At 42.1% G+C, this 26,389-nt stretch overlaps 1 protein-coding gene across 3 annotated transcripts in view; it reads left to right on the top strand.

The window, feature by feature from the left end:
• scml2 (Scm polycomb group protein like 2) overlaps nucleotides 1-24,086 on the top strand; it is a 29,728-nt gene extending 5,642 nt beyond the window's left edge. The window contains exons 2-14 of one of the 3 annotated variants that reach the window (XM_030099394.1): nucleotides 134-196; nucleotides 511-579; nucleotides 850-920; nucleotides 1,697-1,931; nucleotides 3,198-3,286; nucleotides 3,786-4,029; nucleotides 16,960-17,267; nucleotides 17,529-17,655; nucleotides 18,626-18,832; nucleotides 19,637-19,810; nucleotides 21,521-21,742; nucleotides 21,914-22,065; nucleotides 22,151-24,086. In XM_030099394.1, the coding sequence (XP_029955254.1) occupies nucleotides 175-196; nucleotides 511-579; nucleotides 850-920; nucleotides 1,697-1,931; nucleotides 3,198-3,286; nucleotides 3,786-4,029; nucleotides 16,960-17,267; nucleotides 17,529-17,655; nucleotides 18,626-18,832; nucleotides 19,637-19,810; nucleotides 21,521-21,742; nucleotides 21,914-22,065; nucleotides 22,151-22,276 (2,046 nt within the window). In that variant the 5' untranslated portion in view covers nucleotides 134-174 and the 3' untranslated portion in view covers nucleotides 22,277-24,086. Of the gene's footprint in view, nucleotides 1-133; nucleotides 197-510; nucleotides 580-849; nucleotides 921-1,696; nucleotides 1,932-3,197; nucleotides 3,287-3,785; nucleotides 4,030-16,959; nucleotides 17,268-17,525; nucleotides 17,656-18,625; nucleotides 18,833-19,636; nucleotides 19,811-21,520; nucleotides 21,743-21,913; nucleotides 22,066-22,150 lie in introns of those variants that run through there. The other 2 variants (XM_030099390.1, XM_030099395.1) reach the window with 2 other exon arrangements.
• The last annotated feature ends 2,303 nt before the right edge of the window (nucleotides 24,087-26,389 follow it).

Genomic DNA, 26,389 nt, shown 5'->3' with positions numbered 1-26,389 from the left:
TTTTCCAAACACGACGCAAGGGAACAGAGTTGGCGACGACTCTGTTAAAGTGCTTTGACGCACAAGCCTGGTTTTTGTTCGTTTTGAGTTTTGCTCCCGGTTTCGTTTGACCGTTTGTCTTGTGTGTGTTCAGGTCGGAGCCTGTCTGAGTTCACCTGCAGCAGCACAGTCGTCATGGGTCGAACGCCACACAGAGGTTCGCCCGCTCGCCGCCGTTTCACTGCTCATCCCGTCACTGCCTGATCCTCATTCGCACTGACAGACTTCAACATCAATTTGATCACAAATCGAACATAAAAAGACTTATTTATTTAAAAGAATGCTTTTTCTTTTCAAACACATCATCATGAAATTAGCAGTTTTTTTTTAAACAGTCCTCTGACTTTTTTCCTGTTGTTTTCAGAACTGTAATAAATGCATATTTTATACCTTCATCTTTGCCGTAATTAAAGTCTGCATATCAAAGCTTCCGAACTGTGATGAGCGGTTCAATCACTGTTTTGATTTCAGATCAAAAAGAGGAGAAGAAGGAGAGACGGAGCAGCATCACAGCGGGCTCTGCCCTCGATAAATCTAACGGTTGGTGATACAGATCTCCGTCCTGTCTCTCCTCACTCCCCACCGCACTGCTTTATGGACATTTCCAGTGAATAACTGCTTTTTTTCCCCTGATATTGATCTGTATTGGCATCGCTACATGCACCACCACGTTAGCCCTTTATGGAACCAGTTTATTGTCACTGCCAGTTATAAGTTAATACAGAACATGATGTTTGACACTAGTGCTAACATGATTATAATCATTTCTCTGAGACATTCAATGAGAATTGACTCGGTCTGTGTTTGCAGAACCGTTCAGCTGGGAGGATTATCTGAGGGAGACGTCCTCCACTGCAGCGTCACCGACCTGCTTCAAACAGGTGGGTGAATAAAAAGATCCATCGCTCATATCATTCATTTCTCTTTGCAATCAGTTGCTCCAATGTTTCCTTCTACATACTGGATAAGCTGTATCATTCTCTTTGTTAAAATGGTGTTGTTCAGCTACAAGTCATGGACACTGATTGCAGATTATACCAATTAGGTTCATGTGTTTTTTTAACAATGCAAGGATAAAATGATCAATACGTAACTGTGGGGTCTTAGCTGTAGACTTTAATATCTAGTATTCTAATCAGTGAGTTATATTCTTCAAAACAGCAAAGAAACAACCTGCCAACACACTTTCTCTCTCTAGTTTTAATAACTTTGCAGTCACTTTATCTAATCTATCAAAGCTGAGATGATTTTGGGTGAAATGTTGCCTCAAAGAGACACATAAAAATCTGATTTGATTCCATTGCTGACAACAAAATGGTATGGGATGGCATTCGTATTGCAGACATGCAATACGCTGTATTTCTGAAGGCACTATAGTGTAAATATATACAATAATCATCAAATTAGGCCAATAGTTTTGAAAAACTTAATTGTACAAATAGAGAACAGTGTTAAAGTCACAGACTCGTACAGTTTCCAGTTAACCAGGTTTCCAGGGTCAAGTATTCAAACAAACAGGTGCTCATTTTTACATTTTTTTCCCTAAAAGTTTTCAATTCACACTAAAAATGTAATGTTGAACAGATCAAACAATTAAAAAAAAAACATCACAAAGAAGCAGCTCAGATGACTGAAGGCCTCTTTGTGTGCGTTGCAGTCCAGAGTCCCGCCCGCCAATGACTTCAAAGCAGGCATGAAGCTGGAGGCGCGGGACCCTCGCAACTCCAACTCGGTGTGCATCGCCACGGTCATGGGCATGATGGGTACCCGTCTGCGGCTGCGTCTGGATGGCAGCGACAACACTAATGACTTCTGGCGACTCATCGACTCCTCGGACATCCAGCCGATCGGAACCTGCGAGAGGAACGGCGACATGCTGCAGCCGCCGCTGGGTGAGCTTTCCCCAACAACACATCTGTATAATTAAGTCAGAAAGTCATGCAAAACATGTCTTTATATATACACCTCTTTAACTTTTCATTTGTTTTCAGATGAAACAAATATATTTCAGGACAGACTTGTCAAAAAAACCAGGATGTCACTGATTGTTTGAAGAGATAAAGCTCTCCCTGTATTTGTCTGACAAACTTACAAATAATTGTGAAGAAAAGCCAATGAAATCATCTTAAAAATGATGCCAGGAGATGAAACCAGGATATAAACAACAGTGCTCGAAATTCACACTTGTTCTAACGAGGGAAATTGGTTAAAGCTGTCATTCGCCCAAAATAATATACTGTATCTAAATAAGTAGCATCTAAATCTCAGTTAAATCTGAAAATAACCCAGGTGAACAGCGATTCATCGGAGATTCATGGGGGTAGCCATTTTGAATGACATCATGAATCTCCCATGATGCTTGGTTCAGATGAAGAAATTGCGCTCTGGGAGAGTTCTCGCCTCAGTCTGATCAGATGTTGTGCAGTTTTGCTGGAGGGGCTCTGGTGCTGTTAATATGACTATATTTTAATTGGCACGTTATAAATCAAGCTCTACTGAATTGAATCATTCATTCATTTCCACCATGCCTTGCATTTAGCTCAGAAGGGACCTGAAATAACATAAAATGTTCAACAATTTCCAATTTCCTTATTATTACAGCAAGATCAAAAGTTAAAAAAAAAAAAAAAAAAAAAAAAAAAAAACTACTTGCAGTGGTTATATTTGGATGAGTGACGTTCACTCCACAGGCTCTGATTTTGGCCAGTTGGCTGTTTTACAGATTTCGAGTTCTGAAGTTAATAATGATAAAAATGCTGATTGGTTCATTAATGTCACACAGCTACCAAACAGGAACTATCATACCCCAAACAAAAATCCTCTGCAGACTTTTTCTATACATGCATCTGACCAGACTGGAATGCAGGGAGCAGAGGAACACACTTCATATTGAGTTTTTTTTTCTATTCTAAAATGTCAAACCTCTTCTAGTGACAACAGTTGCTTTTAAAGGTGTAGTATAAACCCACCATCAGCATGAACAAAAGCATAACCACCTCAAAAATTGATACAGAGAATCTAAAAATGGAACACTGATTCACTGATTCAAACATTATTAAAAAGAAACAAGGAGCGTCAACATGAGGCTTTTGCTCTTTGACTAACAGCCTCAGCGAAGGACAGTGTCTCAGACTGAACTGTTTTGATCTTGTGAACAGGTTTCAGGATGAACGCCTCCTCGTGGCCCATGTTCCTCCTGCGGACGCTGAGCGGTGCCGAGATGGCTCCAGCTTCTGCTTTTAAGAAGGTGACGACAAATTTAATCTACCTTCATTCAAGAAAACAAACAAGCATCTTAGCCTTAAATACAAAATGACTAGAAAAGGAAAAACTTACATAACACAAATTTATGAAACCTTGAAAATCTTGAGAAATATTTTGTAGGTTTAATTAGTTATTGATGCTGTACCAATAATGACGTCCAGGGGGAGCTACTCACAGCTCAGTCCTGACAGGAGTGTGTGCCTGCAGGATAAATTCAGACTTTTACCTCACAGGCTCTCCAGAGTTTTCACTGCTATCCTCAAGTGTTGCAGTTAATTCTGTACAGCATTTAATTACCTGTGAAAATAGTGTGAATATTTGAACTCAGGCATAACCACTGTTCCAATGTTTAACTTGTACTCAGTTGAAACTGTTCATTGAATTTGATTCAATTTATCTGCCTGGAAAATCTATATTCAAAGATTAGTTCAAAGACATAAAGTAATATAAAATTTGAGTAATTTGTGTGTGTGTGTGTGTAGGAACCAACCAGTCCTGCCAAAAACTACTTCCAGCCTGGTATGAAGCTGGAGGCGGTGGACAGGAAGAACCCCTACCTGATCTGTCCGGCCACGGTGGGGGAGGTCAGAGGTCAGGAGATATTCGTCATGTTTGACGGCTGGCGGGGCGCCTTCGACTACTGGTGCCCCTTCGACTCCCGAGACATCTTCCCCGTGGGCTGGTGTGCTCTGACCAAGCACAGCTTACAGCCACCAGGGAACTTCTGTGAGTGCAGCTCTCCTTGTTTCTTTGCCGTGCTTTATTTTTTTTTTTTAACTGATGTAAATCAGAAGAGAAGGGGTAAGGGACTAAAAGAGTGTATGATATGAATATGTGGTTATAATGGCTGTTTGCATTTATTTTATTCATTCGCTTGCACCACGGTTACTATTGCACCGGCTAAAACTAACCTCATGACAGCTCGAGTTTCCTGTCAGAGGGTGAACAGTCCGACACTTTCTGCTTCACAATCACACGAAGCGTCAACTCTCGACTTTCAGTCCCCACAATTTTATTGAGAGAAACAACACAACAGTGAACTCAGTGATGCAGCAGAGAAAGTTGCTTCCGGTGAAGCAGCGTCTCGTTCACACTGTGACAGTGAGTTGGTTAAACACAAAAATGTTGATGATGATGAAATATCTCAATTGTAAGGCATAACTTTTGAACAGTTCACTGTATTTTTGTTAGCTTTTATAAAATTGGCCTTACATTAAGATTATGCTTATTGTCCTGTACACCTCGATGTATCTCCTCACAAACGGCCGGGCGTGCCGGGCCTGTGCCAGTAGTTCTGTTGTGTTTCTTTATTGTTGCCAGCAGGTTGCATAGCTGTAATATTTAATAATGACCACCTTCACCACTAGATGGCAGCAGAGTTTAAATTCAGATTTTTACAGATCTTGTGACCCTTCCCTGTTTGTCTTGAACCACTGATTTCATTGATAAAAACAATGAAATACAATACGAGAGAGAGAGAGAAACGATTTAAAGATGATTTGATCCTTCTGTAATGAAGATTAAATGTGGATGAAATGATTCTGAGGGTGGAGCTACGGGTCAAGAAGAAAAGAGGACAGCCAGTGAAGGGTTGATGATCCAGTGAGGGAGGGTGTGGGATTCAAGAAGATGCTCCACTAAAGTTAGTTTGCTCAGAAACATCAAACTAATTGTTCTCCTTGCTGCTGACTGCATGACAGATCTCGAAAATTTAAACATCAATCACTTGTATGACATTTCTGCTTTTTTTCATGCAATAATAAATATAAAACATAACTTTATGGAAGTAGCACACCATAAATGTGAACATGAATGAAATTATAAAGCTAAATCTGTTTTCACCTACTATGAGCAGAACTGAGTTATGTTGAGTGTACGCTGAAAGATCTCCGGCCTCGATACGTCTAATTGGATTCAGGCGGTAGTCTCGTTCAGCTGTCGTCATCCTCAGACGCCCAAATCACATCTGCATGCTGCAGAGTAGTGGATCAATCTCTGATCGTCCGATCGGGCTCCTGAAGAGTCGACCCATGTTTTATGACACGGTGGTCCTGATCTCATCTAAATTTGTCGACGTCTTGCTGCCCCTCCCACCACGTCTCCTCTTCTTTTTGATGCTTGGGTCTTTTTTCCCTCTTATATTCTGCTCTTCTTTCTTCTTTCTTATCTTCATTTTATTCATAATACATGATAATACACATACTGCACTCTATCTCCATCTTTTGTTCTCATCCCAACCCTTTGTAGTGAACTCATTAAAAGAACTGACACACATGATTTACCTCATTTGAAAAGTCACTGGACTTCAGTCAAGCGCTCTATAATTCCATTTCAAGTTGTACCTCTGGTCTAGTATAGAGCAGGGCTGCTCAGCCCCGGTCCTCGTGAGCCACAGTCCTGCATATTTTAGCTCTTTTAAAAACAAGATGAAGACGTCAACATCAGATTGAGGTGATCTGAAGTGGAGAAACTTCAGATCACCTCAATCTGATGTTGACGTCTTCATCTTGTTTTTAAAAGAGCCCAGTAACGAGCTCTCATTGCTCGGATAGGATTGCTGCAACTGGGAGAGACCTAAAACATGCAGGACTGTGGAACACAAGGACCAGAGTTAAAGCAGAACTATGCAACTTTTTCACTTCAATAAATGTTTTTCAGAATCCCTGTGGGGGTAAACAAAGACTTGTCACGGTGATTCGCCGGTCCCTTCACGCCCCCCGGTGTCCGTGTCCTGAAAGCAGCGCTTACAACTTTCAGAGGATCCGACCCGACTACATCTCGTGAGAACAAATCTGCTTTATGGCCCTCATACGGGAGTACAAGTATAGAAGCGCGTAAAACAAACATGAAACCCTCGCTAGCGTTCACAACGCCACCCTTAGGTGCTCACGGATGGCAGAACCAAAAAGACAGAAAAAAACCTTTGTCGAGCGGAAAAAAAGGAAAACGGGAGTGGGACGCTCTGCACGCGGGGGTGGGGGTGACGCGGAGAACGTTTACAACAGTGAGCTTTCACAGGAGACCAGTAGGGGGAGCGCGAGAGCAAAAGTTGCATAGTTCTCCTTTAAGTGGAGCTGATATATGCAGCTGACGTCACACACCAGCCTCACGCCGGGCTGTCGCCGCCATGTTGGAGTGAAAACAAACAAACGGCGCAGCATAGTGTGTGTGGTGTGTTCGACAGAGAAGTCTGCATCAAAGTGGTGAAAACATGGTTCTCAACTGTGTAGCAGTTGGGTGTACCAGCCACAGAGGGGAAAAGCCAGGATTGTCTTGTCTTTTCACAGGTTTCCAGCCGATGTAGAACGGAGAGAGGAGTGGATAGCTGCAACTTGGAGGTGGGGGGAGGGGGGGGGGGGGGGGGGGTGTTTGCGTGGTCAAAGATAATGTTTCTTTTTGAATCTAAACAACTACCCAACCTGGAACGTTAAAACAATGATGTCAGAAATTTCGTGGTTTAAAACAGTGGCTTGTATTTGTCACAGACACTGCTAATTACTTCAGTGTCTACTGCTTCACTCTGTAGAGTCAAAAAAACAAAACAATCAGCTGAATTCTGAAATACCGGGAGTTACTGCTGTCGTCACTCACCAACTAGTTAAATAAACTGTCTTTTAAGACAGGAATGTGTGTGAAATGTGTTAAGTGCATTATAACAATTATTATAATTCTGTATTGCCAACAATTTAGGACCATTCCAATTTAGTGACTGATCGCTTTTCCTTAGAAACGAACATATAGAAGCACCGAGTGTGAGTCTTTACACGATGAACAAGTCCATTTTGGCCTGGAGTTTAACACTGACATGTAAGTTCGCAGATCTACGCACCTTAGACTTTGCAAGAACGTTGTCCGTGTTGTCCCAGCGCTCCCACAAAGCCAGAAAGAAATACTTGTAGGAATCCAGGCTCTTGTACGCAGAAGAACTGTTGATTAGATGACAGTAAATATCCGTGTACTCCAGATCTGGGAGTTCTTCAGTCTCAGCCGTGCATATGTTAAAGACGTTAAAGAACATCGAACGTGTACTACTGTATATGAATGAAACCGCATATCACTGGTTGTTTTCACTCCAGTATGGCGACGGTCTTCCGGTTGCCAACTTCCGGGTCACGTGACTGCAAATACTCTATAGAAACTGATTGTCAAACAATAAATAACATTGATTTTTGTGTTTTTTTAAGTGCAGTACCTTTTATTTGATCAAATTAAGCAAAAGTACTTTCAAAAGGATATAAACACTATAGACATTCATTTATGTACATTAAAATAATCAGATACCATAAATTCAGATGTAGTTAGTGAATAAAAAACAATTAAATATCTAACCAGCGAAAATAACTGAGTGGGGAAACGTGTTAAATACAAAAACAGAACCCTGTTTATGTTTTTGCACATGTCACAATTCTTCTTCTTCTTCTTCTTCTTCTTCTTTGAGACGTAAACAAAAGATGGGATTTATCGAGTCTAGCCATCTGCCTGATAAAAGTTCAATGGACTCTGTTGTTCTGCTTGATACATTTGTTCCTATGGCTCAATGTGCTCTGATCCGTTCACATTGAGTTCCGGTAACCACAGATTAAATGTATTTTTTTTTGGCGTTTGTTCATTTTTAATTTTTCGGGAAGCCCCTGTTTTACATGATGCGGCCTGGTTATTGAGTGGCTTTGTTCGGGTGTTAGCAGAGGAGTCGATGTGAGCAGTTGTGAAGATGTTGGGAGCTTTGATCATTGCTTTTTTTTTTTTTTCCCCTTGTCCTGTTCGGCAACTGGGGCGTGCAATATTGTATGACTGTAGCCTTTTACTATCCGAACAGATTTTAATGTTAGCAGCAGGACGAGACTGAATCTCCTCCTGCTGCTGCCTTTATTTAAAACTGGCATCCGGCATGGCTGCCGGACAGGACCGGGATCATTGTTAAGATTTTGATGTGTTTACAGTTGAAAAATTAAAACTGTGGAACTGGAATTGTGGCAAGAAAAGCAGATTTAACTTTGTGAATTAAACCAGGAATCCACCTCTGAAGATTTGTTTTCTTAAGTAGTTGTGGAGTGAGTTTGTTGATGCTGAAATCTTTTTTTTTTTTTTTTTTGGAAAGGTTACCAGCTACGATAAACATGTCTCTGTTGTCAATGTGTAACTGTCAGCAAACGCGTGGTTGGTTGTTTAACCAGGGCTCGCTGGCAACCTTGATTAATGGCTTAGTTTATGGCTTCCGTTCACTTTGTGTCACGGCACCACAAATACACCAGCGTCTACAACACACGGAGTCCTGAACAAGTTGACTGGATGATAATATTCTTAACTTTGAAAGGAAGATATTCTCAGACCTACCACTAAGCTTAATGTAGGGACCTTAAATTTCAACAGTGGTTTATTGCAGATTTGTCAAACTAATTTTATTGTAGACGACACCTGCAGCTTGGTTTATTCTTATTACGGCCACAGCAGGAAGTCTACGTCTGGCTGATCTATAAATAATATTTTTTCAGTAGTTTTAGGGCAAACAAGTGTCAGGACATTCTGAAATAAAATTTTAACATTTAGATAGCTGTCATACAAAACCTAAATTAAGGAACTTTAAAGCTCACAAAAGCCTGACGCTTATTTTCCATTTGTGCAGTCGTCATCTGGGATCTGGTCTGATCTACTGGGATCTTCATGTAAAATCCTCTGTTTTATAGAGAACAGTCCAAAAAATGGTAAATATCCATGGAGCTGCAGCGCCAAAACACTTTGTCGATATCAGAGATCATAGGAGAACAGGACAAACTGATTCAAAATCTTGGAAATGAAGAAGTAACTTTTTACAACCAAGATATGCGTCAGACCATCTCTCACAACACAAAACATTGAACCTTGAAGCTGAGGCCCCAGCAGCCAACGACCACACCGGGTTTCTCTTCTTTCAACTTGACAACGTGACACAGAGGAGACGGTTTGCACAGGCTCACCAAAATCTGACGATAGAAGGTTACAAAACCTGGCTCAATACTGTATCAACACTGGCAAGCGTAAAAATAGCAAGTTCGAAGACATTTACGTATATGGACTGACGTTCAAGTAGGATTGTTATTTAAGTGACACTTAAGGTGCTGTAGGCAGGATTTTGCTAGTCAGTGCTAATTTTTCTGTGTTTTCTTTGGATTAAATGTTAGAATATCCATTGATAATCCTTTAGGAGTGTAGCATAGTTGCACTACCGCGAGGGCACAGCGTTTCCATCTGTCTCTGTTCTGAGCTGAAAAGGAATCTCAACAGCTCCAGGTATCTTTGACCAATCAGAAGAGCCCATGAGGCTCAAACCGTGATTGGTCGAGGGGCGTTCGTCGCACGTTCTTGTGGGAGGGGCTTAACTTGCATAAGGGCGTGATGTCAGAGAAAACAGGACAGGATTGGCTGTGCTGGGTTTCAAATTGCCATCTTTGATGGGTCAAATCGCCATCTGGCTTAGGTAACCCTAAGCAAGATGGCAGAGATGCGGAATCCTGCCTACAGCGCCTTTAACACTTCACCTTCCAAGTCCCAAGAGAATGTGGCCTGGGAGTCATGACGCTCTGCATTGCTGTTATTGTCCATCTACTCACAGAAGAACGTTCCGTTTTCTCCATTTCTGCAGAGACAGAGATGGAGAATTGTCATATAGTGTGTTATCTCCTGTTTACATGGAATTGGAGCCTGAGCCATTTTCAAAAAGTGGCATTTTCCATGGCTTTCAGGAAAACAAAACGCTGCAAAAGTTTTCCATTTTCACTTGAAAATGTCATGTAAACAGGAACATCTTTTCATTATTACCACTTCATATAAGACATGGACTTTTTTGAATAGTTTCACCTCCTAAATGACTTAATTATCTTCAGCCTGACTGATGAGTTCACGTCCTCACTGAGGTCCTGAAATCATTCTTGTTTGAGTTTAGAGGTTTGACACGTTTGCCTTATTTGCTGTTTCTTAAGCCTCAAATTACCCAGAGTTTCTTCCAACAGAATTAGGTCTACCCAGGATTGTACACAAACAACAAGAGCACTTTGTGCAGAAGTTGAGATCGTGTTCTAGACATGAACCGTTTGTCTCTAGGAAACCTTCTTAAGGTTTCAGGGTTTAAACGTTGAGGGGAATGTAACCTTTGTGTGCGATTAAAATCATCAGACAAGAATAATGTTTGTAGGTGATTAAGTGAATAAGTGGGACTTGGTTGAGGTGCTAATGAGCAGATAATTAGCCGTGCATGTGAGAGAAAGAGCGAGAGACTCTGCTTTGAAATTTCCAATTAGTTTTCATCTTAATTGTCCTGATGTAACCCTGCTCATAAGAAATCCGGTGTTATGCTTAGTGTGTTTTTTTGTGCAGTCTTGGCTTTGTTCTCTTATTCCACTTTGCTTTGTGTTTCTATTATTTTGTGGTAAAGTACAGAATCTGACTTGTAAACGAAGCTCATAGCAAATTTGTGACTCATCCATATAAATGCTTATATCATGATAATGACATTGAATTGACACAGAAGCAGTAGTAAAGGAAGTTTTCTACAAAATTAGTGTTGACACACTTTTAAATTTTGTTTTGATGCGCATCACTTGTTTGCTGCCTTTTGCTGTGAATTTGTTGACCTTTTGTTATTTTCCTTCTTATTGGCAAAATGAAGTAAGTTCTCTGGAGGGATTCTCATATGCATAGACTTCAAAATGCATTAAAAATCCAGAAGTAGTATTGAATTCCTCTCCTTAAAAAACTCCATAGTCTAGATTTCTTGTTTCCCGGTAGAATGTGTCCATTAGAGACAGATCAGGACGTCTCCGAACAGACTTTTCCCATGCAGACTTCCTCTGGCTGCTCTGCACCACATTGTTCTCCAAGCAGGGTGATATCCGACTTTGCCAGAGCTTCCTGAAGCTGGACCTTGCCATCTTTCATTGAGGAATGTCTGAATAGGCTAGGGTTACACTGTGGGGAGGGGAGGGAGGGGAGGGGCCGGGGGGGGGGGGGGGGGGGGGGGGGGGGGCGAACTCCTCCTGGCTTGCGAGAGTGTGTTTGTGTGTCTCCGTTGAGGGAAAGCTTGCGTGTGTGTGCACCGGCTTTAAGATTCTGCCCGTTTTCACCCGTTCCAATCAGGACTCTTCTGATCCACTTTAACCCCTTACCTCTGCTGCCACCCTCTTTTTTTTTTGGTAGAAAAAAAACAAAAACAAAATCCCATCCCCCATCTGCTGTGGGAGCCCTACCGTTAACTCCCCCCCCCCCCCCCCACCCTGCGGCCCCCCGTTCATCCAGAGGCTTTGCTGAGAGGCAGGTGACTGATGTAGACTGTTGATATGGCCCACAGATAACACTAATAAAGGACTCCACTCCCCTCCCCGCCTTCTCCCCACCACACCCAGCCTCGCTCACGCCAGCCCTCCCTAACCCCTATGCAAATTTAATACCCCCACCCTCCCCTCCCCACCCTCTCCTCCTTCCCCTCCTCCTGCTCATTCATTGGGAGGGAAGCTTTGCAGGCGCCTTCAGCCAGCAGCAGCAGCAGCAGCGGCGGTGGCGGCGGCGGCTTTGTTTTGGGCTACTGGCTGCCGGGGAGAAAAGAGAAGGGGAGACACTCAAGGAGACAACTGAGAACGCAGCTGATAGAGACGCAGGACGCGGACAATGAGGGGAGTGCATTAGGGGAAAGTTAAGACGACCCGAGAACACGCCGAGGGAAATGAACAACAGCTGAAAGAGAAAGCCGTTCCTTAGAAAACACGCAACTGTAGGGAGTTGTGTTGCCACTACTACTACTATCAGCACAGCTGCCTCCACTGCAGCTTTTATTACTGCTGCTACTACAACAACACGACCACAACTGGAGCAGAGGAGTTCTGCTTTTTCTGGGGGGATTTCCTGGTGAGTTGACTTTGTTTACAGAGTTGTTTCAGTTTGTTGTTTTGCAGGAAATTAGTAAAAGTTCACATTTGTTTGTGTTCATCTGCATAGCTTTTGATTAGAACAGTGTTTTGTGATGAGAATCAGTGACGTGCAGTGACTCTGCGGTGACTCTGCTTTTAAAAGTACTGTACATGCTTGTAATAGAACATTAGTTTTATAGTATAAAAAAAAAACCTTACACTGTTTTCACTCAGAATCTAACAGCCAAACTTTAATAAGTAAACATCAGAAAGTTCTCAAAGTGTTTTATACAGTTTTTCCAACACACACTGATTTTCAGTGATTACCAGAGAGAACCATGCAAAATCTTGAGATAACCATCCAGAAATGTCCCTCAGATTTCTGCTGTGTAAAAAGAAAAAAATACAAAGAAGTGAGGGCTAAGTCTCCACTTGAGATAAAAGTTGTCTCGCAAGCCGACTCTCTGGTGAAACAGCCTCCTTGTTGAGTGTAAATGCTCAAAGCTGCTGTTTCAGTTTTCTTTGTTTGGCGTGAAGACTTTTCTGAGTGACTTGCTTTCATTCATATTCATTGTAAGAGACAAGTGACCGCTGCCAGACGAAGTGACTCAACCGGAGGATTTAACAGTGTTGTTAGCTGTAATTGAGATTGGGGCTGCATGTGGTTTTCATCATGTCTTTCTCTCTCAGTGTGAAGCATCAGGAACTGCTTTGGCAAAGGGCTCCAGAAAGGATTAGTAGATTGCAGAAATTTTAGTTTCCTTATGGAGTCGTTTTCAGAGCGACCGTGTACATTAACTGCGTTAAGACAGGAATTGTTTTAGTTTTTGTTTTTTTTTCTTTCATTTGCATTTTGATGAAGGTCTGCTGGAGAACAGTGTTGTGTTTATTCTATAGAGCCCGAGGCTGTTTTAACTTACTTCCCCCTTCTGCTTTTTAAAGCCACACACACCTGAATCTGCCATTTTTAACTGCTGTATATTTACTGCAAACAGCTTCTATGAGTTTGTGATGATTTGGGTGCTTTAGAGGTGTGTGTGTGTGTGTGTGTGTGTGTGTGTGTGTGTGTGTGTGTGTGTGTGTGTGTGTGTGTGTGCGTGTGCGTTCTTGAGCGTGTGCGTGTGTGTGTAATTACATGAGAAGCAACTCTGTTGAGCCCCTCCCCCGACTGCAGACACACTTTACCCAGTGATGCCGTTCCCAGGCGTATACACACACACACACACACACACACACACACACACACACACACACACACACACACACACACACACACACACACACACACACACGTTTCCTCCGGCTGTGGCTCACACAGGTCAATGGGTCGACTTGGAATTATATAGTCATGATTAGGACCATATGCCTGTGTTTTGTTACACTGTATACATGCTCGTCATGCCCAGAATTATTTTTTAACAAAGGCCAGCTTTTAGAAATGCTACTTCTTTTAGCTCCCTGTATTAGTCACGCCTTAAATCTTCTGCATATATCATAAACTACTATTCAAAACGTGCTTTTTTTTTTTTGTTAGTTTAGAAACTTGACATCTTTAACACCGTTCGTTGTTCCACTTTTAACGTTGCAGAAATGAATAGAAGCAAGATTTTCCCCAGAAAATGCAACTAAATATATGTATTCCGTGTAACATTTTGATAAGATTTAGTGATTGTGGTAATTGTTTCTCTCTTTTTTAATTTGATAGCTTTGGAAAGTTGTCTTACTTAAAAATAAATTAGACGCTTAAGGCTGTTTTTCTTATTGTTTGCGTAATAATCCTACTTGGATTTTAGAAGAAGCACTTCCGAAAGTGTACGTTGGCTGTGATTGGTCGATAAGCCGCTGAACGTGCCTGCTTTGGTTTGTTTAAGTGTTTTTTTTTTTTTTTTTTTACAAGCGGCCGGTCGATTGAGGTCTCGTCATTAAATCTGTGCGGAGTTGAGGGGTTTTAAATTACACACTGTGGATTTGTTTCCTCAGACTGTTTGAAGTCTCAGTCAGTGTAAACATCGTGCGGGCTCACTGTAAACCTGGAAGCAGCCAAATCAAACATATGAAGCTGGCATGGCAAGTAATTCATGAGCAGACCGTCTCCGAACGGCGGAGTTTAAAAGAAGAATTAAAACCTGCTGATACCCTTCTTACAGATTTTGATGTGCCTTTGTAGGGCTTACCGGTGCGTCACTTTGCGTGCAGGTTGGCACCGCCGTCTGTGAACACATTTTGTGTGACCGCGAGACGGTGAGCCCGTGAGCCCGCGCCACCTGAAACAAGACGCCGCTTTATTCTACGCCCACTTTCACTCATTTCCCAATTACGCAGATCTCTGAGCGGCCCGGCTCTCCCCTCTCCCATCGTGGCTGCATATTGCTTCAGTCAAGGAGGCTCTAATGAAAGCTTTGGTCTCCTGAGAGCTTTACCATACACTCACAGCCCCCTGCCCCCCGCTGAATTGCACACTTGTTTTGAAATAGAAGAAGGTTATCTTTCGCTTCTCTCTCTCTTTTTTTTTTTTGCCGGCTCTCGTTTTGCCCTCTCTCTTTGGCTCTATGATCATATCACAGTGTCACGCTCCAGCTAATGGAAACAAAAAAAGGGGGGTGTTAGTGCCCTGCTTTGTGTTTTTGCCCCTTTTCCCAACAATAGCTACTGCTGCTCCTCACACTTGATTCGTCTCCTCAACACCTTCTCTGATTGGATTTCCTTCATCTTATCAGAAACACACTATAATATTAGAACCATGATTTCTTACTTGGTAATACGGGCATTAAGATGTCATATCTGTGTAGGTCTATTGCAGTGACAGGGCGTTGCCTTAAAAATAAAACTGAAACGGATGAAAAACACATTTCTATTAAAGTCAGATTTTATTTGCTCAAAGCTGTTTTGAAATAGATAGCAGGTTTACCCTGTATTGTAAAATATTTGACCTACGATCATCTAGCTCCGATACAGCGCTATCTGCCTCAGGGTTGTATAAAACTGGTAGTAGTTATCTGCATTGTGGTGAAATTTGTGACATGAGTACAAGTTTAAAGACTTTGTAGAGTTTATAGAGTGATATCAAGGGAATAACTGGCTTTTTTCAGTATTTACTAATGTATCTTTAGATGGTCTGCAGGTCACTAGGATGTTTCAGGCTGCTGTATGTTAACATCACTGCACTGACTGATTGAAAAGTAATACGTTATTACACTTTGATTGATGGGGAAAAAATCAGTTCAGGGATATCCAAAATCATACATCCTTTCCAGCTTTAGCCAACTATTGCCAGTAAACTCGCTAGCACTCATAATGAAACACAGCTGCAATTTAGAGACACTTGAAATGCACGTTTTAGACTTTGGAAACCAGAGTGTCCAAAAAAAACTCACATTACGCACAGGGTAGAATGTGCAATCTCCACACAGAAAGACTCCCCCAAGTACCATGGTGGTACCTAAAGCACCATGATGTTCTTTTGGAAAGTTTAGGTCAATAGCAGAACAATGAATGTTAAATGTTCAAAACTGTGTAGAAACCTCAGTTTCATGTTGAAGTTCGGTTTGAAAAACAGAGTTTTAATGTTATCTTCCATTAAAAAAACGAAAGCTTCCTTGTGTTGCTCAAATTTGTCAGAGCGAGCTAAAGTTGTGTCTGAGATCATATAGAGTTAAATATTGTGTTTTTTTGTAATGCAGACTCGCTCAGACTGCTTGTTAAAACCAAAATGTTTCTTTCAATACAGAAATCTCTATAAACTGATAAAAATCTGTGTATCACATTGGCAGTTACAATTGTTTTTCATTTTTTGCTCCATCTTCATAAATGAATTCATCCTGGGTGTGATCACACCTTTGTTTTGTAAAAAAAAATACATAAAAACAAAAAAAAGTACATGCATCTATGCATATGATATATTTTTTGTGATACAGTTTTTAAATCCCCTCACCAACATCTGCTCTTGCATTAAGGAACGACTTCACATTTGATCGCTGTTGTCAGATTGTTAGATGTTGTTGTGTTGTAGCTGGAGGCAGAGGGTTGGGTATCTCGCGGGCAGGTCTCCTGGGGCCCGTGACTTTTGACTCTGATTTCAGTTTAGGGAGGGGCGTAACACAAAAGACCTGCCAATCTCAGAGGACTCTAGAAATTCAAAACAAATCGTCTCAGCAGGGCCACTCAATTATTTATTTTTACCTTTTGTCTTTTGTCTTCATGCCCCAAATTTTCACCGCACGCTTCAAGGAGCCTCAGCAGCGCTGACCCTCACCCCGTATTTCTGATTGAAACATCAAATGAGGAATAATGACGCTCTTCATATGAAAGTGAACAATTAATCAGCACATTCTTGAATAAACTAATCATTTTGAGGAAAAACTTTTCGAACAGTGAAGGCATGGGTTCTTCTGAAAATTGCATTTACATGAAGCACATTTGTCAGTAGTATTCATAAAATAGCTCAAACAGGGAAGAACAGACATTCCCCCCTACAGTCAATATAATGTTTATCGCCCTGAAATACATGGTTTCGGACAAAGCACATGCAGAATATCAAACAAAGAACATGCAAACTGCACACTGAAAGGCCCCCCAGGCCCATCCTGGACTCCAACCAAGGATTCTCACACTGTAATGTGAGAGACTCACCACTAACACGACTGACTGTATGATTAATATTTATATTATTGAATGTGAGCACTGAGTGGCACTGAGTTTTCTACTCATGGCAGTTTAATCTTAATCCTAAATCTGATTGATTTGTTTTCTCTGCCTCTCTTTTGTTTTCCTGCTCTCCCAGTCACTCTGCCCGGTGCGCTCCTCGCTCCCGTTTCTTCCGCCTCAGCGACTCGCCGCTCCTCTTACAACTCGTCCTCCTCCATGCAGACCTCGTACCGACTGCCTAACCCCTTGCCGCCCCTCCCCGTTCGCAAGGGCGTCCGGGGTCGCCGTCCCAAATCCCAGACGATCGCTCTGTTGAAGGCGGCGGCCGAGGCGGCGGCGGCGGCGGCGGTCAATGGAGCATCGCCGAGTCCTGCCAGGACGAGCTCCGAGACCCCGCTGGCCCCCAGACCACACAAGAAGCGAGGGCCCAAGCCCAAGAACAAGGTGAGATGTCACAAGAGATGCAATCTATTACGTTGAGGACCAATGACCCCGCTGCATCCTGTTTTATGTATTATGGCAGAAATGAGTTGGATTGAGAGAGGATGAGGTGAAAGGTGAATTATTTTAGGAAAGAGAGAGTTTTTTTTTTGGGGGGGACGTTAACTGGAACTGTTGAAGAACTTTACTGCGTGTGCCGCAGTAGTGTCTTCTTAGGTTGCTGAGATTTAATGAGATTAATTGTTTATTTTTTGCTTTCAGAAGAAGCCTCGGGTGGTGCAGTCATTGGGGGCGCCGTCAGTCACAGCTCCACCTCCAGAGACCAGACTGAGCAGCAGCCACGTCTCAGTGGACAACAACCTGAGCAACAGCTCCAGTGTAGTTTGCACAGGTAAATTCAACAATTGGTGAAAGGACTGTGGATGCTAGTGCAATCCTGCCTGTCACTTTATATTCAGTGATGCACTGTGGCAACACCACAGACGTCAGTTAAAGCATTTAAAGCATGTTTTTAAAGGTACTTGCTTCATTATCGCCCCCCTTGAAAAAAACAAAACAAAAACAGAAGTATTCTACCTACCTTCTACTTTGACTCTCATTCTTGCAATTTTTGTTTTTTTTTAAATATCCCTAAAACCTGAAACGTACTGATTTGGAGGCCATCTTTCACAAATGTAATTAAATAGACTCTCTGTAGCCCTCCACAGTAAAGCAGTGGAGAAATGGGTAGAGGCAGTGGATCGACTGTGAGCTCAGTGTTACCAGGAGCACAGGAGCTCCAGTCTCTTAAAATATTCAATGGTTTGGAACCAAAAGGTCCTCTTAAAATATTGACCATTGAATAACCTCGCACAGTTGTTCTGATAAAAGACAAAAGAAACAGAAACATTGTAAAGGCTGCGGTCAGTATATTTCTTGTCTCTTTTTTTTATATTAGTTCAAATAATTGTAGAATTTTCTATGGAGCATGAGAAAAGTGAGATTGAGTGAGAATGGGTCAAACGACCTCGATCAGGTGTCAGATCGAGTGGAGATCAAACATTTTTAAAAGCCAAATTGTCTTCTTTAATGTACTTAATGCTCAATAGTCTGAATTCTATGAAGAGATTTCTGCTTGTAGTCAAACAGAAACAGCTGAAAATACCAAATGCATGTTTCCAATTTGCCACCATGGGTGAAGAGAATTCTTCTCTCTTCCAGTGTTTGCTATTTATGTCGAGATCTGTTTTATCAGCTCTGTGATGATTAATAAGAGTGTGATTTAACACTTAAAAAAATATAAACTTTATTATTTCGAAACGAGATCTTAAAAAAAAGCCTACTTTTTGTGCTGATTTGTTTCGTCTGTGTTTTTTTGCCAGTGTGTGTCTATGTCAACAAGCACGGCGACTACGGCCCCCACCTCGACCGGAAGCTAGTGCAGCAGCTCCCGGACCACTTCGGCCCAGCACCAGTCAACGCAGTGCTTCAGCAGGCCGTGCAGGCCTGCGTGGACTGTACCTACCAGCCCTCCGTGCTGCTGTCGTTCCTACAGGGCCAGTCCCATTCCGGAGGGGAGGTCATCAGAGGTAAATACACTGAAGACACTCAATTTGAGAAGCTGTCAGCAGCCAGTGGTCTGTTGTCTGGATAAGACACGTGATGATGCTTCCACAGGGAACTTCAGACACGAACAAATGACATTTGGATTAGAGGCAGATCTAAGTTGAAGGCTGCGGTTTGATGTCCATCTGCCGGCAGTAGCTTCACATGAGAATCCGTCCTGTCGTGTAACTCTCGCCAAAAATCCAGACGCTAAAAGTCACTTAAAGAACTGTGCCAGACAATTTGTAGTTTTTACCACTGTGTGTCCTGGATAGGCAATTGGCCAGGTGAACTTGGCTCGTGCACACAAGGATGTCTGTGTGTGTGTGTGTGTGTGTGTGTGTGTGTGTGTGTGTGTGTGTGTGTGTGTGTGTGTGTGTGCGTGTGTGTGCGCGTGTGTGCCTGCCGGCCTGCCTACCAGAGACAGAGAAAAGAGAGGGGGGGGGATTATAAGATGGTGCCTGTGGCAGCAGCTGACGTGAGCGCTGTGTCTCTAATCAGAGGTGACATGTGCGTCTAACCTGGTTTGGGATTCTGGGATTGAGTCTCCCCCGGGGGGCCGGATTGGGAAGGCGATGGGTGAGGCTGGGTGGGGAAAAGGGGTTTTAATTTGCTGATTTGTGCAGGCTTGGCTTGGGTGGGAGGGTGCAGTGCCGTGTGGGATGGGGCGAAAACCGCAGGTTTATAAAGTGCGGGCGCAAACCCTGGACCATCTGCTGTGTTATTTAGCTGCCATCAATGCGCTGTGCATGTGTGTGTGAAAACTATTGTGCTCTGTCTGCCCTCAGTGCGGTCGGAGCACGGTATCCGCTACATGAAGCTGCCCTCTGTCTCCAGTGCGTCGTCTGTGCTGCGGTTCCTGGAGAACATGTGCCAGCATCTAGAGAGTGACAGTTTATTCAGCTCGCAGCCTTTCAGCCCCTTCGCCAACAACACACGCTTCTACAACAGAACCAAGTCAGGTGGGGAAATTCAAGCTTTACAGTCAAATACACATATATGTACAGAAAACTGTCTAATGTTGTGTAGGTCCCCTTTTTTCCAGTCTCATATGTTACAAATGGAGATTGACTGTGTATTGTGACACCTTTCTGTGAGAACCAGCCATAACCTCAGTAACTGGTTGCCTTCAACTCCCACATGTCTAAATGAGCCTCGTCTTCCTGTGACACCGTCACCGGTTCACTCACCTTTTCTTTCCCTTAGATCATTCTTATTGATACTGGCCAGTGCAGATCTGGGAACAACCCACAGGAGCTGCAGTGTCACTGGTGCTATGAACCCCGGGAATCATAAATTTGCCTTTGATACTCATGGAAAACCTCAGTGTTGTTTATTATTCCAACCAACTTTGAAAACAGAATCCATGTGCACCAGGATAACATAAGATCATCCTAGTCGCTTAAAACTTGCTCATTGTGATGTTTCTAACCCCAAAACCTTCCTTCACTGTGACCTCCTTTTCTTTCTCTCAAGGAGAAGATCATTGAAGGACGATAAACAAGAATTGACGTCGCCGTTTTGAAATTATTGCGAACAAATGAAACATTTCCCACCTTTGAAAATGTATGAAGAAAACTTCATGTTACTGTAGTTCAGTCTTGGATTGTGTAAACAATACAGCATGTTCAGTTGCATCTCTATTATTTTTACATTTCAGAACTGAAACACACAGATATGCTAATGTTTGAAAACTAAATGCATCTGTGCTACAGCAGAGACATTTGCTCTCCTTCCCAGAAGGAGATGCTTTTGGAAGTTTTGCAGATTCTTCTCCCCACATCATCTTTATAGAACTATTTTTCTGGTGTGGCATTCAACAACCGTTGTGTTATCGGTTGGAAATTTGATGTCTGTGTAGTTTATACAGAAAAGCAGGCCTAGGTTTTGTCCCTTTTCCCATCTTCTGCAGGAATTCTACAATAGAATTTGTTTTGAATGGTGAAATGTCCTGATCAGAACAAACCGAGTTCTGGTTTCTGCCACTTGGACAATTTTTAGGAGGATGTGTCAACTTGTAGGTGGTAACAAATGAAAGCAGGAGAACTGTGCTGTGAAGCGGGCAACAAAGACTATCTGAGTGAATGCAGAAATGGAAAAACTGCTGAAACTTTTAGATTTAGGAAACAGCTTGTCTTATTAAAGTTCCAAGACTGTTCTGGCCCACATATGGCACATATAGATACAGATAATGGTTCACAGATGACAGCAACTCATTTGCCATGAGCCGAGGTGGTAACAGTAAAGCTTTCTTGATTTTAATAGATTGAAACCAGTGTTAAATAGACAATTCAGTTTATTTTTATACATACAAATCCATTTACAACACAGAAACCTCTTGACAACGGTACAGACAAAACTCCGAAATCCCACATGAGTAACATTGATGGCAATCGAGAGGTGGAAAATAAAAAATCCTGGAAGAAACCTCTGCAAAACAGCAGCTTTGTTGTGATCGTGTTTAGGGATGAGGGGAAAATAGACAAAAGGGTAGGAAAAAAAGAGAGAAACATCGGTCTGATATCAGAAAAATCTGATCCACTTGCTGGAGACTTGATTGTGGAGAGGACAAACAGAAAACAGGAAAACACATTCTCTAAGAAAAATCTTTTTTGTTGTTATAGCTTTTCTGTTTTCACAAATGGCCTTAAACTCCTTCCTGTTTGAAACAGAACCCGTGTCCGTCACAGAGAACGGCCTGTCTAATGACGATTCCTCGAAGGACCCGAATCCCAGCGCCCGGCCCCACCACACCGCCTCAGACTTCAGAGCAGCAAAGAGGGAGCGGCCATATTACCCCGGACACACACAAACGCCGCCGCCCCTACGACGCGTCAGCTCCAACCCCACTGAGCTGGTTCCCATGTGTGCGCACAGACGAGTGGAGGGTAGGGGTAAAAGAAACCACACACTGAAATTTGGATTGCACATTTTTAACTAAGAGTTCCCTTTTTTTTTTTTTAGCTAATAAATCAGCAAACCAAAAACCAGATTTTCCTACAGCGATCAAACTACCAGGTTTATTTCAGAATAATAATCAGTTTCTCATTTTGTCTTCGGAACAGCGAGCTCAACGACGGGTCCAGACCATGTAAAGCAGGACAAGGAGGGTTCAGCAAGCAGCGCGTCTTCCTGGTCGGTGGACGACGTCATACGATTTGTCCAAGAGGCCGACCCACAAACCCTCGGCCCGCACGTCGAACTGTTCCGGAAACACGTGAGTGCACAAGCTGCTTGTTACCTGAATGGAGTCATTACTCTGAGTTATACGCTGACGACATGCTTCTTTTCCACGCACGCAGGAAATCGACGGCAAGGCACTGATGTTGCTGCGCAGCGACGTCATTATGAAGTACATGGGACTGAAGCTGGGCCCGGCCCTCAAACTCTGTCACCACATCGAGAAGCTGAAACAGACCAAACAGTAGAGGAGGAAGACGATTTCCCTCCAGGGACGCATAGTACAAAGCTGTAGCTACCGATGAGGACACTGAAGTTGCATCCCCGGCATTCTGGGGGATTTGGGGACTTTTAGCAGCCTGGGGAGAGTTTCCATTTGTAAATTTTATACTGGTGAACTGTTGCGTGAGCTGAGGCCGACCAACTCGCTAAAGTATTTAGCATTATTCCTCAGAACTTTATTTATGTGGTCAAGATGGAAGCAGTCTGTAGACTTTCATGTTGGGAAATTCTATTGTATTATTATACAAATGTGAAAAAAAATCACGTAATTAAGCCTGACATTTTCTTTCTTGACCTCAGTGTTCATAAAGTCCTAGTTCCTGCCCTTCCTTAAACAAGGTTTATTTTTCTTTGTTAAACTTTACAAACCACAGATACATAGTACATGATCATAGAGGTAGAGACACATTTTTGAATATCTGTGAATTTTGTTCATGTTTGTATCTTTATGCCTTATTCTCTATAACTGGAGGCTGCGTTTCATCAGTTCCTATCAGTTAAAGTCGACGGTTTATCCTTTCTGTTCTGACATTCGGCTGGTGAGATCTTCTAATGTCCTTTGTGTAGAACTACAGACGAGGAAATTGAGTTCAGGTACGAGCAGTGGACGTCTCTGCATCATTTCTAACAATGCAATAAAGTTTCTGAATGACGGCTCCCGTTACAGACTGTCAAAGCTTGTTTATGCATGCCAGCGAATGTATGAAGTGCGGTACAGGATGAGAGGAGTGCCTCAGCCGCGGGGAAAGGGGGACGTTTGAATCCAGCTGCCGGTGGACTAGTCTTGTTCGATGAAGTCAATTACTGAAATGATATTCTGCCACTTGTGCTCAGATGTGTTTATTGACAAAACGCATGCACTTCAGTATGTGTTATTCTTACTTATTGGTGGCTGTTCCATTTTCGTCAAAATCCTTGACGATGTTTTGAGTCTGCAGCACGAACCGGATACTGAAAGCTGATTATTCCTCTTGTTTGTGTTTGTCTGTATGCTGGAAGACTTTCGAGCTGGACTGTTCCAGCTTGAGCACTTATGTGGCTACATGATTGTATTATGCTTTGACAGTCACACACTCACACACACACACACACACCCATACAGTGACTGAAACACTGACAGTATTTTGACATGGTAATTGACGATGAAGCTTGAGCGCTATTCAGAAAGGTAAACAGCACACGATGGAATAACTGTTCTGTGTAGAGTTAAGCAAGGAGGCTGTTTTGTTGTTTTTTTTTATATATAATTTTGTACTGTAACAAAGTGTATCAACCAGTATCAAGCGTAAGTGTAATCATTTGTTTTCTGCCTGAAATAGTTTTTGTGTGCACCATCAATTAACTACCTACAGGATGATATTGTGTCTGAACTATTCACGTCACAAAGTATTTATCCATCATCTCCGATGGCAGAAATGCTCATTTTCTGAACATTTCAGAACCATTTTGAACCAAATCATGTGTTTTCTAGCTGCATTTCCCACTGTTGCTCTCCTGTAGTGGTAACAAGTTGATACTTGAAACCGTCTTGCTTTAATGTGAAACTCAGGTTTTAGTAAATTGTTTTACATCATTAGCATTTTTGTGTTCATTGCCGCAGCGTAGACGGAGCACAATTGCCAGTTGTTTATATTTTTTAATGCCTTGTCGTCTGTCGCCCCACTGCATCTCGTGTGTGTGTGTGTATATATCCGACTTTTTACTGTAAATTCAACAAAAGATGTTTGTTAAATATGTTTGATATGCATTCACACAATTAAACATTTGTTTAAATCACGCAAGTGTTTGAGATGTTAGCAGAGGCCAACGCAGCAGTTACTAACAGGTTTTTTTCATTTGTGCACCATTGGTTTCCAACCTTTTAACCTCTGACCCCCCCCCCAGCAAGGAGGGTCGTCTCACAACCTGTCAGTATTGTTTTGAGTCTTCACACAATAAAATGATCTCGTTTTCTTTTTTTAGATGCCTGAAAAAGAGATCCGTATTTCCCCATAATGAGTGACAATCATTTCACATTATAATCTTTTTTTTTAAACCTTCATTTTATTTCCATCTCACAGATCCCCAGTTTTCTGTCGTGACCCCAAAGGGCATCCCAACCCCCGTTGCATAGACCAGTGACCCAGCGGGTTAAACTGATTAAAGCGAGCCCAAATATAACTAAATAAAAGAAGGGAAAAAAAGGTTTGATATGAGCAAGAAATGCCTTTTTTTTTTTTTTTTTTTTTTTAATGTATAGTAGTCGACGCTAGACATTTGCAGAATGTAGCATCTTATTACTTTCACTTGTTGTTTGACATTTTGCATATGTGAGCCTGGGGCATGAAGGAGCTCAAGGGTCAAAGGATCGTGGATGTCTTATTTAAGGAAAGTGGCAGTCCAATGGGAGCCATTGTTCAAAAGATCAGTGAGTTCGGCAAGCTCGCCAGTGGTGCTCAGAATAAACAGGCTCATTATGACCCCCACAGATTCTTTACATGTTTTGTGTTTGTGAAGTGGCGGTCGTCCTGCTGAAGGCTGTACTTACCTAACACATGTTTACAACTGTTTAAGGAATAAACAATGTGGAATAAATAGTTTATGCAGCCTTAGGAAAGCCAGAGGTTCGGGGAATGCATATATAAAAACAGAGGATCAAAAATAAGCTATTTCTTCAGTTTAAATTGCTACTTTCCAAAGGAAGCATTTTGCTTTCTTAAATGAAGCAAGCAAAACATCTGTAAATGAGTTGCAAGTGGGCACTTTTTCAATAATGTTAATTTTTCTTTTTCTTTTCCTCTCTTTTTTTAGCTCCAGCAAATTCCAACATCTGGACAGAAAACACTTTTTTTTTCAAGATAAATAAAATACATCGTCTTTTGATTGGGTAATCCTAAATTTGGAGAGTCTCAGGCATATATGAGTAGATTCTAAGCAAGAAAAAAATCTTTCACTTACAAGAAACAGAAATATAGTATATGTACACATAAGGTAAAACGAATTCAACATTTAAAAATGTAAATTTGGCTTTTCTGATGTTTATTTTCCTGCTAACTCAACCTTTCAATGTCGGCAGGTGAGACTCGTGAGACTTCGAGGTCTTTCTGCGTGGAGTTTGAATGGTTTGCTGGTGCATGTATGGATTCTCTCTACATATACCTGTTTCTTCTGCCACAGTTCAAGAACTTGCATTCGATGCGAGTTTGGGATTCAAATAATGACCAAAAGGAGTGAACATGAGTCTGTGTGGATGCCTTTCTGTATTCATCCCATGATGTACTGGCAACCTGCCTTCACTCATAGGCAACTGGGATCAGGTCCAGCATCCCACACTCCTGAATTGGATCAGTGATAGAGGACCGACGTGTTGAGATTTTCCATTTGATGAACAGGACAAAAGCAATGTTTACTGCAGAATATGCTCATGTAGTGGGCTGATTCGTGATTGGACCATATTTTAACAACAGAAAGAATGCTACTGAGAAGAATGACAGTCCAAACCCCTAATTGGTGAGGAAAAAGCATGCTGGAGGTGCTGTGTGGATCCATCCATTCCTCACATCTTCTATGTTGCTTTATGCACTTCAGACCTAAAGCCACTGTCAGATATCAGTGGTTAAAGGCAGAACACATTCATATCTACAGGCAATTCAGTATCCCCACTTAGCTTCAAATTAAAGTTTTTGATCTGGAATTGGAGGAATATGCTAACTCCATATGGATAGGCCTGGCCTGCACTGTGGCTACAACCTTCCTGCAAGACAAAAGTTGTCACTACCACACACTGACATTACATGGATGTGTTTGCCAAAAGTTAGCCCCTAATTTACACCACGCGCGGCCACACCACTGCACAACATCCATATCCATACGGCACTGTGCTTTGGATGGACCTACATCCAGGATGAGACTGCAGAATCTGATGAAAGCCAGTAATTTTCAAAATCAAGCATATCAAGTCCATAGTCAGATTTCTTTTAATTCAGCTGACAATATACATCATACCTAGTGACAGCAGGCCAGAAATTTAAGGAACAAAAGTGCAGTCTGACAGAGTAGTTATGCTTCAATAAGGTGTATACTGATGCCAAGTTTGAGAA

Source organism: Salarias fasciatus, chromosome 1, assembly GCF_902148845.1.
Source record: "Salarias fasciatus chromosome 1, fSalaFa1.1, whole genome shotgun sequence".
NCBI lineage: Eukaryota > Metazoa > Chordata > Actinopteri > Blenniiformes > Blenniidae > Salarias > Salarias fasciatus.
The sequence above is the reverse complement of the archived record's forward strand: the minus strand, read 5'-3'. Positions and strand labels throughout refer to the sequence as shown.